The 19,275-nt window shown below is 54.0% G+C and overlaps 1 protein-coding gene across 10 annotated transcripts; it reads right to left on the bottom strand.

Moving 5' to 3' along the window:
* Nucleotides 1-580: 580 nt before the first annotated feature.
* On the bottom strand, nt 581-19,179 carry PPARD (peroxisome proliferator activated receptor delta). Of its 10 annotated transcripts, XM_064398851.1 has the most exons (9): nt 19,064-19,088; nt 17,671-17,766; nt 15,854-15,942; nt 6,187-6,415; nt 5,358-5,509; nt 4,547-4,685; nt 3,768-3,970; nt 3,008-3,461; nt 581-2,649 (listed from the first exon to the last, which is right to left on the bottom strand). In XM_064398851.1, the coding sequence occupies exons 4-9, from the start codon at nt 6,314-6,316 to the stop codon at nt 2,402-2,404; spliced, it is 1,326 nt and encodes a 441-aa protein (XP_064254921.1). In that variant the 5' UTR covers nt 6,317-6,415; nt 15,854-15,942; nt 17,671-17,766; nt 19,064-19,088; the 3' UTR covers nt 581-2,401. The 10 variants fall into 10 exon arrangements, with proteins under 10 accessions (XP_064254921.1, XP_064254923.1, XP_064254928.1 ...); XM_064398853.1 differs by lacking the exon at nt 17,671-17,766 and having other exon boundaries at nt 19,064-19,112; XM_064398858.1 differs by lacking the exon at nt 19,064-19,088 and having other exon boundaries at nt 6,187-6,301; nt 17,671-18,182.
* Between the last annotated feature and the right edge of the window lie 96 nt (nt 19,180-19,275).

Raw genomic sequence — 19,275 nt, 5'->3', positions numbered from 1 at the left:
CTGTGGATTTCACTTCTTTCTCAGCTCTCTCCCCCATCACGTTGGGAACGGCTGGATAATGCAATGCTGCCGGCTGGGGTAACCACACAGGGACCCCCGGGACCCCTGCCCAGGGCTCCATGTGCCCCCAGCAGCCTGGGAGAGACGGGGAGCAGTGGAGCAGCTTCCCCCAGAGCGCTCGAGCTGGGCACAGGGGAGCCTGGGGGGCTCTCCAGCTCCTCCTTGCAAATTCTCAGGTGTTTTACACAGCCAAGGACAGCCCGGCTGCCAGCACATGACTGCCCCGGGGCTCATTGTTCCCCTTCTCGCGGTGTTTTCAGCTCATTTCCAGCTCCGCCCGAAACATCTGGGGCAGGAATCCTCCAGGTGAGGATGGGATCCTGCTCAGGACTGGCTCTTTCTGCTGCTTTAGGTTTGCAGGCAAGAAAACCGCAAATCCGGGAATTACAGAGCCCCAGGAATCACAGCAAATCCCTGGAAATCACAGCAAATCCCATGGCCTCTGCTGGAAATTCTCCCACGGACAGCTGCCCCCAGGTGCTGAGAGAAAGCCCACAAAGACAGGCTGGACGCTAAAAGGTTCTTAAATATTTAGTTCAGATTTATTTAAAGTCAAGTCAGTTTGTGGACACTATTTATATTATTAAAAACACTTGGAAGTTTGTACTTCTAGCAAAAATATACATTTCAGTTTGAGGGTTGTTATACTGTCGAGGAAGGAAGAGCAAAAAGTTTCCCAGGTGAAGGGCACGAGTCCTGCATTGCCACCGAGGTGGGGACACCACCGGGATTTTGGGAAGGACAAATCCCCGGGCTCCGACCAGCACATGCACGTCTCCAGTGCCTTCCCCCAGAGGGCTTCAAAGTGCTTCAGAAACGGTGATTCCCAACACCCCTGCGAGGTAGGGAGGGGAGGGCTTGGCAGGGAAACTGAGGCACGGCGAACTGAGGAGTGTGGCAGCAGGGGGGGGGGTTGGGACCAGGCCAGCCCTGTGATGGGGAGGGAAAGCCCAGTGCTCTTCCCCTTTGGGTTTTAAAGGAATTATTGCACCAGGGAAATCTGCTACCCTGAAGAGGAGGAAAGTAAAATAAAAGCGAATAATTTGCTCCCACAAGCCCTCCTAGGGAATATCAGTATTTTAATAAGGCTGCTCAGGACACAGGGGGCTAGGAGCTGCACACAGGGAAGTGTCACTTCTTAGGTGAGACACCATTATCCTGAAAGGGAAACTGAGCCCTTCCCAGGTCCATCCTCCCCCTGCCCAAAGCCCAAGGGACACACCAGGGGCCTGGCCTGGCCCAGGCAGCAGCGTGGTGTTTCACTACAGCTGTGAGAAGTTGTGAGGTAAAGTCCCAGAAGGGTGCTGGGATCAGGCAGACCAAGCCTGGAGCTGCTCCCACCCTTGGGAGCAGTGGCAGAGGGGGACTGGCAGCTTCCCTGACACAGCCACGCTCCCTGGGAGGCTCCTGCTCATTGGGAGCATCCCAGCCACCCCCTCCCTGTTTATAAATCCTTGGCATTTACAGCTGCAAAGCTCTCTGCAACCAATGCACTAACAGATCCTTGTGCTCCTGCTCTGAGCAGGCAGCATGTGACAATCCAGGTCCCTTTCACAGAGGGGAAACTGAGGCAGGACACCAAACCCTGACCAGCTCAAGGCCTCTGACTCTCCACACACCTTTTCTGTAACCCACATCTGTGCAGAGCAGCCTGTGGAAGCCATGGATTCTGTGCCTCTGCTCTGAAGGTGAAGTTTAAGGAGTCAAATCCTTTCCCTCCTACTTTCCCATCCCAGCCTCCCCTACTGAGGTGCCAAGGGACACATTCCCTGTGGAATGAGGGTGCCAGGAGCAAAGGCTCCCACCCAGCACCCAGGAAGGCAGAGTTCACACATTGCAGAGCATGGGGGGCTGCAGCTGAGGGTCTCCCCTGGGACAGCCCTACCCGTGAGCTTTTCTTTGGGAAAGAGAGAAACATCCTTTCATCACACTGTCCCAGACTTCATGGCTCCACGTCCTTGGAGTGCAAACAAACAAGAGAATACAGACACTGTGAGTGCTGCTGTCAGCCCTGCTGGCCCTGCACCCCCAAGGACCAGGGCTCCCCACCCTGGGGACCCGAGGTGCCACAGTGACCTCGCTGCCTGAGCCATGTAAACTGGGCCACACGAAGGGGAACAGCAGCTTTGCAGATTTGTTAGTGTGTGTTAATGGAAGCCCTGGCTGAGCAGGAGGCACCTGCAAATCCTGATGGCATCTTGCCCTATGTACCGTGTGTCAGGGTCACAGAGAAAAGAATTTCCAGTAGGAGAAATGGAAGACACTGGGAAGGGTTTTCTTTGTTTCTGTACAAAGAGTCTCAATAGGAATCCATGGCTTCATTCTCATAAATAACAGGTCCTTAGTACATGTCCTTGTAGATCTCCTGCAGAAGTGGGTGCAGAGATGTCTCTGTCTCTGTCTTCTTGATCTTCTGCACCAGCTGGGCGTGCTCTGTCACCAGCTGTCGCAGGTCAGCCATCTTCTGCAGCAGCTTGGGGAAGAGGTACTGGGCATCGGGGTGGTTGGACTGCAGGTGGAACTCCAGCGCTCGCAGGATGTTGTCTTGGATCTCCTCCACCTGCTTCACGTTCATCAGGCCAGGGCGGTCTGTGGAGAGGAAGCAGGGGAGCTGCAGGGTCATGGTGCAGGGGAAAGGGAGCCAGGGACTGGAACCCACCCACCATGATTCAACCTCATCAGCTAGAAAGGGGAGAAGTGTGCCCTTGGACAACATATCCCACAGCAGCACAAGAGAAGGAGATGCCACTTCTACATTCCTTGCTGTTGGTCCGAGCTTGCCAGGCATCACCTCCACAGAGAAGCTTTGGTTTTGGAAGTGTTCAGTTCTTCTCTCATGCCCCTGAGACATCCCTGGCTGACCTCAAGCCCAGCTGCAGCTCAGCTCCCCTAGCCCCCTCTGAACCACCTCTTCCTGACCCTGGCACGGCCGAGGCCACCCGCTCACCTCCACACAGGATGATGGCAGCCACAAACAGGGACAGGTCACTGTCATCCAGCTCCAGCGCGTTGAACTTCACAGCAAACTCAAATTTGGGCTCCATGATCTCGTTGAAGGGCTTGCGCAGGCTGCGCAGGAACTCGCGGGTCACAAAGCCGTTCCCGTTGGCCACCAGCAGCCCATCCTTGTTCATGATGGAGGCCAGCATGGCAAAGATGGCCTCGTGCACCCCGTACTTGAGCAGAGTCACTTGGTCGTTGAGGTAGAGGCCGATGAAGCTGGGGATGCTCTTGGCGAACTCGGTGAGCTCCCGCACGGTCTCCACCGTGGTGCACTGGCAGCGGTAGAAGACGTGCACCCCGATCTCCTTGTAGGGGGGGATGCCATTCACCAGCTGCTTCCACACCAGCCCCTTCTCTGCCTGCCACAAGGTGTCCATGTCATGGATCACAAAAGGCTGCTTGAACAAGAAGCAAGTTAGGAGTGTGCTGTGGGACTCGAGGTGCCAGCTCTGCTCAGGACAGCTGTGTTTGGGTCTGCCTGTCCCTGTGCCCTGCCTCTGGGGCTGACAGTGCCCAGGTAATCTGCACCCACCCACCACAGCACAAATGTGCAGAGCAATGGGATTTTTCCCAGCAAGGGGCAGGACATGCAGAGCCCACCTGGCTGCAGGTGAGAATGGTGGAACAGCTACAGCAGCATCTCCCAGAGAACAGTCCCCCGTGCTGGCCATGGCCAACCCCACCTGCCCTAGGAGGGAACTTACTGGGGTGCTGCTGGCCTTGCCGGTCAGGATACCTCTTGCTTTCTTTTTGGTCATGTTGAAATTCTTCAGGTAGGCGTTGTAGATGTGCTTGGAGAAAGCTTTGAGGTCAGCCACCTGTGGGTTCTGGCAGCCGACCTCGCTCGCTGTCAGCCCTGCCACCAGCTTCCTCTTCTCTGCCTCTGGCATGCGCCCAAAGCGGATGGCTGGGGGAAAAACTGGGGGTCAGGACAGCAGGGGGACCCCAGGAGATGCATGCAGAGAGGCAGCAGTTTGTTGTGCCACTGCAGACAGACAGGTCTGCTGGAGAACACCTGCAGCTGCACAACACAATGCTTCTCCAGGCTGCAGTTCCTCCAGCTCTAACAACTACATGAAACAGTCACTGCTGCTTCCTCACACCAGACTCCCATCCCATTCCTCTGGCTCTGGTTCAAACCCTGCTTCCCACATAAACACCTTTGCTTGTCTGGGTCTGAGATTCTTACACCTGAAGTGTAAAAGTCCCAGCACAGAAGAACAGTTTGTGTGTCCAGTTCCCTCAGGGCCAGTCCATAAGGGACAGCCATGTGCCAGCAGCTGCACTGCATGGTGGGAATGAACAGCCCCTTCTCATACAGAAAAAGGGGAAGAGGAGTCAATGCTTGAAGCACTGGGTTTGAGTGATACCTCAGCAAGAAGAGCCATGGGCTAAAGCACAGCAGGCATGGGCACCCTCCACAGGAGGGCAGCTGGCCCCGTGTCACCAGGTGGCCAGGCCTGGGGGCAGCAGTGACACTCACCATTGTGTGACATGCCCAGCGAGAGGCATTTCTGGAAGCGGCAGTACTGGCACTTGTTTCTGTTCTTCTTCTGAATCTTGCAGCTCCTCTCACACTTCTCGTACTCCAGCTTCATGCGGATCGTCCGGCGGAAGAAACCCTGCAAGCAGGGAGCAGGGGGACATGGAGCTTGGGACCAGGCTGGTTTGTTATCCCCAGGAGCTTCAGGGAGGCTCAGGAGGGGGAGCCCTGGGTCTCTCTGATCTCTCTCAGAGTGTCTATCCCAAAGAAAGATCGTGTGGTAGCAGAAAGGAGCTGCAGAGGAAGAGGTGTGAGGGCACCCCATGCCTGGTGCTGTGACTGTGCCAGCAGCCCACAGAGAGGGATGGAGGAACCAACCCCAGCCTGCAGGAATGTCTGGCAGGACCTGGGCTGCTAATGCAACCCTGCTGGATCTGCTGCAGGGGAAAGAATTCCAGAGGAACATCCAAGCTGCAGCAAGTGATCCCAGGAAGATAAATGCACAGCTCACTGCTGATCTGCAACACAAAAACTATATTTAAAAGCAAACTCAGGGTCCCTGTGGGGACAGATGGATTTGCTTTACACAACAAAGGATGACAAGGCAAGGTTTGGGCCACACAGGTCTCAGCCCTCTTCCCAGGGCAGCATTTACTGCCTGCCTATACTTGCCCCATTCTAGCCAGGTTGTGGTTTTTACAATCAATCCCGAATCCCTGTTTTGCTGCAAATCTTGTGTGAGGAGGCAGCCCAGACGCTGGGATCTAAGCCCTGCTTGGTGCTGCTGCACCCAGCTGCCCCTGGGACTCACCTTGCAGCCCTCGCAGGCGTGCACGCCGTAGTGGAAGCCCGAGGCTTTGTCTCCACAGACCCTGCACTCCACGTTCAGCGCTCCCAGCGCCGCCTCCTCGCAGCCCAGCTGCAGCTGGTCCGACAGCGAGGGAGAGGAGCTCTGTGACAGGTCTGCAAACACACACAGGGACATGTCCTCCCATGTCACAGCCACAGGCGTGGCCAGCTCCTCCAGCTGTGGGGCTGAGGAGGGATTTCCAGCCCTGTCCTGCCTGCTCCTGGTATCACATCTGGAATCTGGCACTGGCTACGGGCAAATGCCAATGCCATGAACAGAGCCAAGAATGCCCCAGCAGCTCAGACTCCACATCAATGCTCCTTTCTTCCCTATGGCATTCATGTCCTGGCAATGAAACCCCAACCAGAAGATTTTATAATCCCTTGTTGGCCGGCTGCTGGCACAGGGTATCCCAGCTGGAACATCAAGGGCTCTGGAGGAGCCTCTTCTGCATCCACAAACCTTCTCTCCCACCTCCTACAATCACTTTGCTCTGAGGACCTCAAGAAGTGTCAAAGGAAGAATTTCCAAGCACTCTGGGAGGTCCCTTGCTCTGAAGCACAATGTTACCTGCCTGTCCTTTTAATTTCCACTCCAAAACCCATTGCAATGGTTGTGCAGTGACCTCAGAGAAAGAAATAAGCCTCTACATAACTTGGAGCATTATTTCACAAATGTGAAATGTTCAGTTCAGCTTAACTTCATTCAGGGACAGATCCTCTGCCCTTGCAGCTGAGCATGCTGCCTGGGGGCTGTGGGCACCTGGATGAGCTCCTGTAGCTCCACTCACCTGTGTAGCTGCTTGAAGGCAGCGAGCTGTCTGGTCCTCCAGTTGGGTCTGAGGCTCCACTTGCCACCATCACTGCCTCTTCCTCTTCCTCTTCCTTGACCTCAGGTACTTCCTCCTGTAGTTGTTCCATAATTGATCACCCCTCAGTGCCAAGACTGCAATCCCTGTCATAGCTCTGGCATCATCCGCGTCTATCCAAGATGGACCCCACCAGGCTGTTCCTGCTAGCCTGCAGGACATGGAGAGAGGCCACTGAGTGCCTGCACAGAGCAGCTCAGCAGCAGGGCAGTGTCACCAGCCACACCAGTCCTGCTCTGTGCTTGCTCCTCAGCCACTGAGACATGTAGAGCAGGGCCTGTTTAAAGATCCCTTTGCACTGTGGAATAAACATTCTGTAGGACTCGAGGAAGCAAAGGCTCACAGAATTGTTTTTAAAGCCCAGTAGACCACAAACCAGCCCAGATGCCACCCAGAGATCACCAGCTTACAAGTCCCATAGCAGAAATGCTGCCCCAGACAATGTCCCCCAGAGCTGCCAGTGACCTGGGATGTGATGGCAGCAGCCAGGGCCAGGGTCTGATAGAGCCAACACCTCCAGAAGGATCAAAGTAGAGCTGGCTTCACCCTCTGTCCCTGCCCAGCCATGGCAGAGCCTGGATTGGGAGCAGCAGCTGATCAGGGCACACTGTGCCCATGGGTGGAAGATACAGGGGGAGCAGGACTCAGTGCAGCAGCAGGCAGTGGCTAAAAGTCCCTGGCCCATCTGCAAGACTGATGGCTTCCTGTCAGCCCTGCACTCACACTCCTTCCCGTCAGAGTGCTGCCAGTTGCAGCCTTTGTGTTTGTTTTCACTTGGCTCCTCTGCCAAGAGCAGGGCTGAACGTGTTGCTGCTGCTCTGCGCAGCCGCCGGGCCGTGCTCAGCCACGGGGTCCAGCAGTGCAATCCCAGCAGCCACACAATCCAAGCAGTGTCTTAATCCCGGGTTTCCTGTGGGAGGAACGGCCCCGTCCTCCCCCACACACTTCCTCTCCTTGTTTGCCTTACTCCATCCCAAGGAGCCCACAAAAAGCTCCAGCCATCCAAGCGATGCAGCCCCGGTACCCTGGCTGTGGCAGAGCAATTCCCACCTCCCTCCCAGCCATGCTGGATCTTGATTCCTAAATGACTCTTCCCTGAATAATTAATACCTCAAGCCCATCTTATGTAAACTTCCATCCACTTCCTTAAGAGAGTTATTTTTAAGTGGAGAAATACCCATCAGGAAAGCCACTGAAATCCAGGTTCAACCAAGAGAGCCTCAATTTGCAGACCCAGATTAAACTAATGCAGGATATTGCAGGGGTTCTGTGTAAGGGCAACCCCAAGCTCTGGCATGGTCTGTGCCCCATGCCCAAGCCCACAGCACAACTCAGGGCTTGCTGGGCAAGGGCAGCAGTGACCCCGGACTCCCTGGATTTGTTTGCCCTCCCACAGCAGACCCTCACACCCGGCACTTTGAACTTGAGCTGCAGCCAGCTCCTTGGATTGCTGGAAAAACATCAAGGTCAGAGCTCCCTGAAGGAGCAAGGAAGCAGCTCAGGGAGGGAACAAAACCTGCAGGTGGGAGGGTGAACACAAACACATCACAAAGGACACAAGTCACCCCTGGAGCTGGTGCTGTACCAGAGCCTGGGTCTCCTGTGGCTGAGGGGGTTTTATTTTTTTCCCTCCACACTGGGAATTCAGACTGCAGGCAGGTGGCTTTGTTTCCAGGTGAGGTACATAAGTGACAGCACGCTGCCCTGTGCTCCTTGGCAGCAGGAGCAGCAGGGGCTGCTCCCTTCCCGTGCCTCCACACGAGCACTGAGGGACCATTGAAGGGCTGTGTTATCCTTGGCCCCTGCTCACACATCCCACGCAGTGGGACATGGCAGACAGGCAGGAAAACTTGTTCACTGGAGATGGAGGGTAATGAACTTCACTGTTTTCAGGGTTATATATATAAATGATCACACAAACATCAGGGAAACACTTTTGCCTGGAAGAGCAGTTAGTGGGGGAAGCTTGTGGCAGGAGAAGCTTGTCTGCAGTGGAAAATCCATCCTGCAGCAGCTTAATGAGCAGCTCATTAGATTCTCCTTGTCCCTGGATCCAGCACAAGCCCCTTGCTTTAAACCCACTGCAGACAGAGCTCTCTGCTTTGCCCCACATGTCTCATGGGTCATGTTGGAATAATGTGGGAACATCCCTGACATGCTGTCCTCCATCCACTGGCTCTGCTCAGGGCCATGTGCTCCCAGGGTGGCAGTGACTTTTTGGCATGCAGTTTGCTCCCCAAAACCCAAAAAAGCAACTCTAAAACTGTGCTTGGAGTCAGTCTTGGATGGGTGTGAGGAGGGGGAAAGCAGAGGATGAGACATAGACAGACAGTTCCACAGGCCTCATGTGCACAGAGGCATTAAGAAAGGAAAGAAAAGGATATGGATGTGAATCCCACCCTTTGAGAGTGGCTGGAGAGCCAGAGAGAGAAAAGCTTTTACCAGAAGGCTGTGAATGTATTGTTTGTACATCTCCTTGCAGGCCAAGAGTTCAGGGGCCTGGGCAGAGGGGAGCTGTGGGAGCTCTTTGCACACCTGCCTCTCCCTTAGCCCTTCCCATTTTCTAAACAACTGGGATAGAGGGAGAGGACTGGGAAAAAGGATTGATCTCACATAGGAGGCTGCAGCCCCTTCTGCTCTCCAGAGGTTTGTCCAAACTCTCTCTGTCTGAGCACAGGGAGGGACCTGCCCTGCCAGCACTGCAGCCCAGAATCCTTGTGGGACAGCACTGGGATGACAAAGGACAGCCAAAGGACCCATCTCCACCCCAGCACCTCTCCAGACATTTGGTGCCTCCACATCCAGTGGCCAAGTTGCCAGAGCAGGAGAAGAGATAGCTTGGTCTCCTCCTCTTGGCTGGGTCCTGTGCCAGAGCACAGCACACAAACTTCCAGCTGCAGGAGGCTGGGTAGAGACTCCTGCCTGCCATAGACACCCACCCCTTTTTCCATTCACCAGCTGTCACAGGACACTGATGGCAACGAGATGGAGACTGTGAATTCCTTCCTAAGCATATCCAGAGAACCTAGCAGAGCTGTTTCCCTTCCTCTTCCCACAGGACGGGAATGAGCAAGAGCACAAGCATCCCATGACTTGCTGTGCCCTCGCCTCAATGCCTGCTCCAAGGAGCTTTGGTAACCCTGGCTGAGCCAGCAGTTCCTCTGCAGCTGGTGCAGGGAGGGTTTGTTTGCTGGCTCTGGGCTTGGGCTGATGCCTGCTGGCTGCCAACAGCTTGGGCAACAGGTTTGTCTTTCCTAGAAGCTGGCATCTATGCCAAGCTAAACCAACAGTGGGAGCAGGGAGAGAGACGTGGCATAACCAGGAGAGGGAAAAAAACAGGAATAAAAGTTAAAAGGAGATTTAAAGGAGTGTGGATTCCCTGCAACAAGGTAGTACTTCTCCAGAGCTGACCAAGATCCAAACCTCCAGATCATCAACCAACAGCTTGTGCCCCTGTGGCCTGGCAGCTCCCCTGGCAGCCAATCCTGCTGATTAGCACACAGACCCTGGAGCCAAGCTCAGAGTTTCCAGACAAGGCAAAGCACCAAAGAAAGGTCCAAACCTCCCACGAGTCAAGTCACAGAGTTGATCTCCTCAAAGCAGTTGTTCAGTACAACTGTACTATAAAAGAGGCCACAAAGAATGGCAAAAGGAAACCATTATATCATGGGAGTGCTCCTCACTTGTGCTTATTCCTCTGGGCAAGAAAGTTCACCAGATACACCAAAGTTCACCAGCCAAAAGAAACAGAAGGGGTGAGATGAGAAATCAGCACTGTGATGTACAGCACATTTTGAATCCACAGTCAAAAACTGACCTGAATCCATAAAGGAGATGTGATTGCTGCTGGTTAACCACCTTTTGCAGACTTCCTCAGGTTGTGTCACTGCTTCCAAGATCTGCTGATCAAGTACCAGTTTCTGTTCCTCCTCCTACACGTCAGCTACTACTAATAAAGCCAAATAAGAGCTAAGCAGATGCTGCAATACAGGAAAGGTAACTGAGGGTACAAAACAGGCGAGACAAACACTGAAAACATGTTTATGTTTGCTCCTGGAAGATCAGCATACCCTCATATTAGCCAATGAGATCTCAGCAGCACTTAGTAGCTGAGTGTTTCCTTCCTTACTCAAAGCCTTGGCCTCAAGGCAGGCTACACACAAAAATAAACTACTACAGCTAGCAAGGAAGAGCCCTCCCACACAGCAGTGACCAGGACAGACATTCTGGGACAGATTCTTCCTCTTGAAGCATCTGCTTAGATGCTGTACCATGCCCCAGAGCCCAGTCCTGTGATTCTCTCTCCAAGGCTGCTCAGTGTGGACCCCCTTGCTTCCCCAGCAGTGAGCTGGGCTCTTTAAGCAGAGGGGTGCTGCCAGAGTTGCCATGACTATGAGCTGCTGCTAATTACTCCAGGACTTGTGACACAGGGTGCAGGAGATTCCCTCAACTGCCTTGAGCAGCCTGGCTTGCCAAAATGAATCACAGATCTATTGCATGTTTAAGCTCACCCACTTCCTGGGCACTGAGGGGGGAAAGAACCCCAGCTCATTAAAAAGGTTACGAAACTTGCTGGATTCTTCTCTTTTTGTACCATGATTGATGCTGTCCCCAAAACCAGGTCATGACATTTTGCTCCAAAAGGAACTGCTGCTGGCTTTGTTCAGGTTGTGAGAGGTATTGCAGACACAGAAGAACAGCAGACTTTGGGCACTGGACTCTCAGCCATGCACAAAGCAGGGTCTGCCAGGCTGCTCTTCTCCAGGAGCTGCAGCCATCCCTGGCTCCAGCAGCAAGCATGCATGAGATGTGCTCCAAAATCTTGAGCTGGCAGACATGGGAAGACAGAGGAATCAACAGCTTCCCAGCAGAGGGACTCCCTGCCCTCATCAGGCTCAGTGGGTGACAGGCAGCAGCAGGGCAGGCAGGGAGGAGCTGTGCAGTTCTCAGCTCTTAACTGAAGTGCTGCTCCCTGACCTTCAGCAAATCTGGTCAGGTCCCCTACCTCCATTTACTTGATCACAAAAAAAAAAAAAACCCAAACCCAACCACAACCAAAACCCACCAGAAAGAAACAAACCCAGGATTCTTACAGTGCTTCCTTCCTGATCATTCCCTGGTTGCATTAGCTCAGGAAGACAGCATGTTTTGGAAGTGCAGAGCAATAGATCAGTGCCAAGTGTCATTGTTTATTCCTGTATTACAGATTTTGACACCTGTTTGCAGTCACACTCGCAGGTCTGGCCTGCCCAGCCCCAGGTCAGCTCCCTGCACTGCTTGTGACCATCATCTCGTGTTGTACATTCCTGTACAAGGCATTTCCAGGACAACTTTCAGGAAGTAAACTGGCACATCTCATTCTGCCAACTGCTGACTGGTATTTCTGTTCAGTGGTCAACTCAGGACAGCCCCAAGTATCTATGGCCAGGAGGGGCACGTGGGTCTTACCCATAGGAACAAGGACAGCAGCCAGAAAACAAGCAGGTACTGGAAAGGTGACACCACTGGGGCTTCTCAGTGCTTGAAATGGCACAGAAGTGCTGCTATTTGAGAAGATCATTAAGTCTGGCAAGGAGAGATGATCATCCCCCACAGCCCAGGGCACAGCAGAGGTGGCTGTGGAACTGTGGCAATGCTTTGGGATCATGCTGCAAACCTGGCACTCTCACACCAGAGAAGCTGTCTGGGATGTATTCCCCTTTCCTGCAGCATCCCAGAGGTGAGGAGGCTGGAGGCTCAGAATTCAATGAACCACTGTAAGATGACACGTTCCCAAACTGCTGAAGTCCTCTTGGCTGTACCCCAAGGCAGTCAGTTTGCTCAGGGACCCCTTGTCCTCCTGAACCTGAGCAGGACACGTGGAAGGATCTGGTTTCAGGAACATCAGTAATTATAGAACAGGGCTGCTGAGGGAGGAGCTCACAGAAACAGCAACACCACTACCCAAGGCAAACAGTGGGCACAGGGTGCTGCAGACTCAGAGCAGCACTGAAATGGAACTCCAGGAAAGTGGTGAGTGGAACAAGCTGTGGCTGTGAACGGGAGCACTGGGGCCAAGTTTGGCAGTGCTGTGCACACCAGCACCCAGCTTAGAATTTCCCAAAGTCTCAGGGTCACTGGGACACCAGCAAGTGCCACCCATGCTTTGGAAGGGGCAATCAGCTCCCCAGAAAAGCAATTGGGGCAGAAAATCAGCAGTGGGCTGATGAGTCACTAAGGATCACACACATGCATGCAGCCTTCTGTCTGGAGCCAAGCATCCAGCAGGCCCCTAGGTTTTAGTGCCAGTGCTCCCAGATGCAGAAAAATGCCCACAAAACCAACAGCAAGCCTCCTCCTCTTTGCAGCAACAGATTTTAGATCCCATGGACTAACCATGAAAAAAAATAAATCCATCAGCCTGTAAGTTTTGTTATGTTTACACTTGGACTCCCAGAGAAGTGCTGCTTGGTTTTGTAGACTTTAGCAAAATATCCTGGGCACCAGCCACGCCGCTCTGATCCCAGGGTGCAGCTGACAGAGAGCAATTGTGCCCAGGCACGGGTTCTGATGATTCAGCAGGGCCAGGACATGCGCAGCGAGACGGATCAAGCACATTGCTGTGTCTGCTGCAGCTCCCCTCAGGAGCAGGAAAACAGGGGTCCCAGTCTGACTGCACACATCCCCGGAAGAAAAGCTCCAGAGAACACCAGAATCATTTTTCTACACAAACTAGCACAACACCCTCTCAGGGAACTAGATGGGAATGCTGTTTCCTCGCTATTTTTGGCCACATTCACATAGCAATAGCTGCCTGGACAACAGAGATTCCCCTGCCTTTTCAGCAGGGAAAGGAGCAGCCACCGTGTCAGAGTGATCCTGCCAAGACTCACAGTGTGCTCTGACCATTTGGATTTCTGCCTCAGCCCCCAGAAAACAAAACGCTCGAGCAAAGCATTCGCACCTTTCATAACATCCTCATGCCCTTGGCACCATCTTGGGGGTTCAGGGTGAGCCACAGAGCTCACAGCCAGCCAACAGCTACTGCTTCCTGACACAGGCAGCTGCTGGCAGCTCAGCACGCTCCTCAAGTTCATGCTCACCAACAACCCTCTTCCAGAGATCCCCATGTCCCTAACAGCACAAGTTCTACCCCACGGACATGAGAACCCACAGATGTTTTCAGACATGTGGGTCTCTGACCATCAGCCCTTGTGGGGTAAACAGCTTTCAAGAGTCAACATCTCTAGCAGAACCCATATAAACAACTTGAAGGTGAAAAGCTGATTTGGACATTCTCAGAAATATCCCAGATTGCATTATGATGAAATCAAGACTTCCACTGAAAAACACTTGTAGCAAGTCAGGCAGGACAGGGGTTTGAGCTTGGGTTCCCATCAGCAAGATGACTGCACAAAGCATTGCTTATTTTGAAGCCATCTCACACAAGCCCTGCCAGGAAAGGCTTGACAAAGCCTGTCCTAATGAGATAGGCATGTGTTTCGCAGTAAAGTCTGTCTTAACAGCCCATCAAAGAAATGCTTCCCTATCAGCTCATCTGCCCTTTCAAATCACCAAAACCATTCCCTGTCTCCAACCCACATATCTGTTAAGGGTTGAACATGCATGTTCTGGTTTTTGCTATTTCAAGTTCCAGTTCCCACACCAGGGCAAATCAGGAAATGCAGCCTGATGCCAACAGTTTTGGATGACAGGGGGGTCACCAGGCTGTGCCCATGCCCCAGCCCCAGAGGTGGGTCCTGGCTCAACCCAGCACCAGAATGAACACTTGTGTTTCTGGCTTGTGCTTTCATCCTGCCACTTCCTCCTCCATGGTCAGGATTCCCCTGCAAACCACAGAGTCCCCAAAACTCAAAACTTCGAGCAGAGCCTGTCTGTGAGGTCCCCAGGAAAGCACCCCAACATACACATGCATTTCAGAGCCCTTTGCAAAGCCAAACAGACCTGACCAAAACGATCCCAGATGTTCACAAGCTCTTGGCTAAGCTGTGGAGAACTCAGACATTTTCCAGACACTATGACTGAAACAGTGAATATTAAAAGCATTTGAAGAAGTCATAATGAAACTAAGATACGTCTTGAGTCAGTTCTGCTCTGAACCCTTCCTGCAGTCAAGCAGGGCTCCAGTGAACGTCATCCCCAAACATATATTTTAGGGAAGATGCACTTCACAATCTCCTTGACCAAAAGGATTCATACTGGCATCAGTCGTTCCACTCCAAACCCTTCATTGGAAAAGCAATTTCCCAGGCATTCTGCCAAGGCAAGCACATTTCAGAGTAATTAACAAAAAAATAAAACTAGTTCTACAGAAAAATCTTACTTGTCCTCACTATGGAAATCACTCCTGCTTGTCCAGATTTTCCCAGAGTCTCCGAAATTACTGCAGCAGTGCATCCCTGAACAGAGAGACTTCTGGAAAAAGCAGAGATTACTCTGCAGCACCTGATGAGAAGCAGCAATGCAGCCCGACGAATCTGTGGTTATCAGATTGTTCCTGCTCTAAGCAAAAGAGTCAGTACAAACCACAAAACCCCTGACATGTAAAATGTCATTGTCAGGGCAAGCCAGGCTGGGCTCTGACAGCAAATAACCTTTCAGGCATAAGCACTGTAACATCATCTCACCCAATTAAAACATCATTTGTATGTCAGGTTCTGTTGTTCAGAGGAGCCCAAGAGTCTCTTGTTGTGCCAATCCTTCAGTCTCCAAGAACATTTGCAGATTTCCAGTCCATAATTCAATAGCCACAGACAAAATACTCCCCAAAGGGCAACAAGATGTACTGTACAAAAATACATATTTTTCAACAGGCTTCACGCAAGAAAGACTGAGCCCATCAACACCAGAAAGCAATTCTGTACAACAATGCTCTTCTGATCAGCAAAGCCTCGTGGGGATCATTCTAAAATCCTCTCCACATGCTGTGAAGATCCTTGGAAGTCTGTGTCTTGAATACCAGAACAGAGATGGCGTAACCATTGCACCAATCTGACACAGAACCCACAACAGCTCAACACCTCAGAGCTGTGCTGAGGCAAACACACACCCACAGCCACAGCAGCCAGCCACAGCACCGCTCATTCCAGGAATCACTTCAGAGTCTGCAGGCAGGACAGTGCCCACCGTGGCCCTCTGACCACCTCCTCCAAAGCCCTGTCCTGCCTCTGCCATGACCTGCTCAGCTTTGTCCGACACCACTGCCAGGTCGTGTGTGGGATTGTTGGGTGATTGGTGACACACGTGCAGCCCTCATGTGCCCTCCCTCATCTACAAGAGCCAATTTCAGCCCTAAACATCAGTGAAATAATGAAATGTTATGTCACTATGCTTCGACAGCAAGAGCCAGCTGAGGAGAACAGGATTAGACCATGGTCCTCACAGTGTATTCCTGAAGTAATCCATGAGATCATATTGAGAAACCGAACAAAAATAAGGCACGGATTTGAAATTTAAAATTAAATTTAAGAAAGTTTAAGCTGACGGACCAAGGCAAACTTGCTGGAAGCAAGCTGCTCTTCCCTACCCCGAGATTTCAGAAGCCCTGCTAGGTGCCTGGTGGGTGGCCCAGGGGAAGGGGAAGGGTTACCTCTGCGGAGCAGCTGTCCCTGTCCGCCTGCCGCCGAAAGGCACCGCTCGGTCACCATGTCAGCACCGACAGCCAAGAGCTGGAGCAATCTGCAGGAGGACACACAGCGAGTTTCCAGGGCTGTGCTGAAGGCCAGATATTTATGCTGCTGGGAGCACTGGGCTGGGTCCAGCAGCAGCTCTGAAATTTAAACACACACTCCCTCTTTTGCACGCTGAAACCCTGGGCCAGGGTGACTCCACAGCATCTGTCCCAAGCCCAGGGGGTAGAGCAAACCCTGGGGTGTCCCAGCAGTGACAGCCCCATCCCCTCACCATGGATGTCACCTTTGCCTCAAGTCACCTGCAGCCAGAGGCTGATGACCCTGAGCTCTTGTGACAATGCACAAAGTTGATGCTAGAAAAAGGTCTATGGTGGCCACAAGGCTGCTTGTTTACCCAGCTTGCTTAATCCACCTTTAAGAGGCTGCCAGAAAGTTCCTGCAACTTTAATGAACTTCCTCTTGGGTGGCTGAAACTTAAGGATTCAACAGAGTTCATTCACTCTTCTTGGTTTTCCTGATAACTTTGCCTTGTATGAATTTCAGACTCAAAAGAGAAGGAAGAGACTAATGCTGAAAAAAAATGGCTTATGAGGCTTTGAACTAGAGGACTTAGAGGAAATATGTCCTATTTTTAGACAGTTATGCAGACTAACTGGACTAAAACATTAAACAAAGATGCTGTGAACATGATGCTATTTGCACCCACATACCCTCCTTGACATTACCCAGGCTTAGCTGCTCCTCCCACTCCAATGAAAAGCCCAGCTTGTATTGCTGCCCTTGACATGGGACAACTTGTGAGGCAGCTGAGGACCAGAAAGAGACCAGAAAGAGACCAGAAAGAGACCAGAAAGAGACCAGAAAGAGACCAGAAAGAGACCAGAAAGAGACCAGAAAGAGACCAAGCAACAAACCAGCACCACCAGCCCCTCCCAGGCCAGGCAGCAACCTGTGAGTGCTGTGCTGGGAGTGAGCCCCCAGTGCAGCACATCCTTCCAGGTCTGACATGGCAGTGGCAGCTGCAGCTGCCCAGGGGAGATGAAAAAAGAACATGAACCCCCTGCCTCAAAAGCTGAGTGTGGAGGGTGTTCCCTACAGGATCAAGGCACTCCCAGAGGAGGCCACAACTGAGATACAAAAATATAACCCAAGTCCCTTGCACTGGAGCATCAATCACATCAGGATTTCCCAGCCAGTGATGTCAAAGCCACATCCTCCTGAAGGCAGGGATTGCCCTTGTTTAGAGGTGGGGGCTGAGGACAGCCCAGAGCTCTGCCAAGACTGGATCCAGCACCATCCTCTGCCTCAGTGGGGCCACAGAACTGCCCTCAGGAGCTTCCCTTGCACAGCACAGTGGGTTTCTCATCCCTTCTCCCACAATATGGAAGACAGTTTTTCTGAACAATCCTGACAAAGTTTCTCCTTAATCTCTCGGACAAAGAACGACACTAAAATCATTCCAGCCCCACAGCACATCAGGAGGTGGCTTTCTCCACCTCCAGCAGCAATAAAGCTCATCCCAATTCAGTAACACAGCATTAGCCTTGACACTGTCAACGAGGGCTGAATCACATGCAGGGAGTGCACAAATCACACCCTCAGCTCGCTCTCATTGCAGACCAGAGTGCCCTGCTGCTGAGCAGAGATCTGAGAATTGAAAGGAAATGCCTGGCTCACCTTGTCCCACTCACAGCTAAATGCCAGGACTTGCCCATCACACCACACACAAGGCAACACTTGCAGGGCACAGAGGGAGCCTGCCAGCACATCCCACCTGGATGCTTCCTCTGCTGTCCCTGGCTGACACACGGCAAGTCATCAGGAAAACTCCCACCTCACCCTGGAGCGTGTTTGTACAGAAGAGGAGACTCTGCTGGAGGCAACCAGGGATTTGCATGGAGAGGGCAGGAGGAGAGGAGAGAAACGAGAAATGGGACATGGGCTGCCTCAACCCACAGGTCACTGCTTTAGAGACCAACACTGCAACCAGCCCTGGACTGACTCATGGGGCAGCCACTGCTCAGACCCCTCGAGGGTCTGCATTGTCCAGACCCTACAGCACGTCTGATTCCTTCCCACACCCATGTCCTTCATCTGGGATCCCAGGGCAGGGAGGAGTGGAATGGGCAGGAATGAGGGATGAGAAAGGACTCTCAGACCCTTCCTCCTGCAGCAGCCCCTCACCAGATGCTCTGCTTGAGGTCCACCCAGACCCTTCTCCTCCTCCTCCTCCTTCCAGCCCCAAACTCCTGCAGAGCCTGGTACCCTCCAGCACCCCACCCCGGCACAGGGGACAGCCACACTGTCCCCCATAAACCTGCTCCCGTGTGGGCCACGTACCGCCCTCAGTCTCGCTTGATTTCCCAGGAACTACAGCCTAAACCCACTGATGCCCCTCACGCCCCAGCTCCCCACACCCACGTCCCCTTCGCACCGAGCCCTGTCCCTCACACCCCCTGCCCCAACCCTGTCACCCCCTCAGCCCCAACCCTGTCACCCCCCCAGCCCCTCACACCCCCTGCCCCAACCCTGTCACCCCCTCAGCCCCAACCTTGTCACCCCCCCAGCCCCTCACACCGCCAGCCCCAACCCTGTCACCCCCTCAGCCCCAACCCTGTCACCCCCCCCAGCCCCTCACACCCCCAGCCCCTCACACCCCGAGCCCCAGCCCTGTCACCCCCTCAGCTCCTCACACCCTCAGCCCCTCATACCCCCAGCCCCAGCTCTGTCAACCCCCAGCCCTGTCACCCCCCAGCCCCTCACACCCCCAGCCCCTTACCCCCCAGCCCCTCACACCCCGAGCCCCAGCCCTGTCACCCCCCAGCCCCTCACACCCCCAGCCCTGTCACCCCCCAGCCCCTCACACCCCCAGCCCCTTACCCCCCAGCCCCTCACACCCCGAGCCCCAGCCCTGTCACCCCCCAGCCCCTCACACCCCCAGCCCTGTCACCCCCCAGCCCCTCACACCCCCAGCCCTGTCACCCCCCAGCCCCTCACACCCCCAGCCCTGTCACCCCCCAGTCCCTCACACCCCCAGCCCTGTCACTCCCCAGTCCCTCACACCCCCAGCCCCTCACCCCCCAGCCCCTCACCCCCCAGCCCCTCACGCCCAGCCCCTCGCGGCCCCGGTCCCCGCGCTCCCTGCTGGTGCCCCCGGCCGCACTCACCTCAGGCGCGGCCCCGCTCCTGCAGCCGCCCCCCCCCCCGGCCCCGCGCGTCACCGCGCACGCCCCTGACGCCACCGCGCCCCGCGCGCGCGCGCCCGGCCAATCGCCGCCGCCGCCGGGGGGGGCCGCGCGCCCGCGTCACCACGGCAACGGCCCCGCCTCCCCGCCGACGCCCCGCCCACTCCGCGCCGCACCGCCCCCTGGCGGGAGCC

Source organism: Passer domesticus, chromosome 25, assembly GCF_036417665.1.
Source record: "Passer domesticus isolate bPasDom1 chromosome 25, bPasDom1.hap1, whole genome shotgun sequence".
Classification (NCBI taxonomy): Eukaryota; Metazoa; Chordata; class Aves; order Passeriformes; family Passeridae; genus Passer; species Passer domesticus.
This window is presented reverse-complemented; position numbering and strand designations above follow the sequence as displayed.

What these genes read in the sequence shown, in the direction of transcription:
- PPARD (XM_064398855.1), bottom strand. Translation starts at nt 6,316, where the DNA reads ATGGAACAACTACAGGAGGAAGTACCTGAGGTCAAGGAAGAGGAAGAG. An exon ending in GCTGGGCATGTCACACAATG is followed by an intron (nt 3,971 to 4,546) that starts GTGAGTGTCACT and finishes TTTTTCCCCCAG; the next exon opens with CCATCCGCTTTGGGCGCATG. An exon ending in TGCCATCATCCTGTGTGGAG is followed by an intron (nt 2,650 to 3,007) that starts GTGAGCGGGTGG and finishes TCCTCTCCACAG; the next exon opens with ACCGCCCTGGCCTGATGAAC.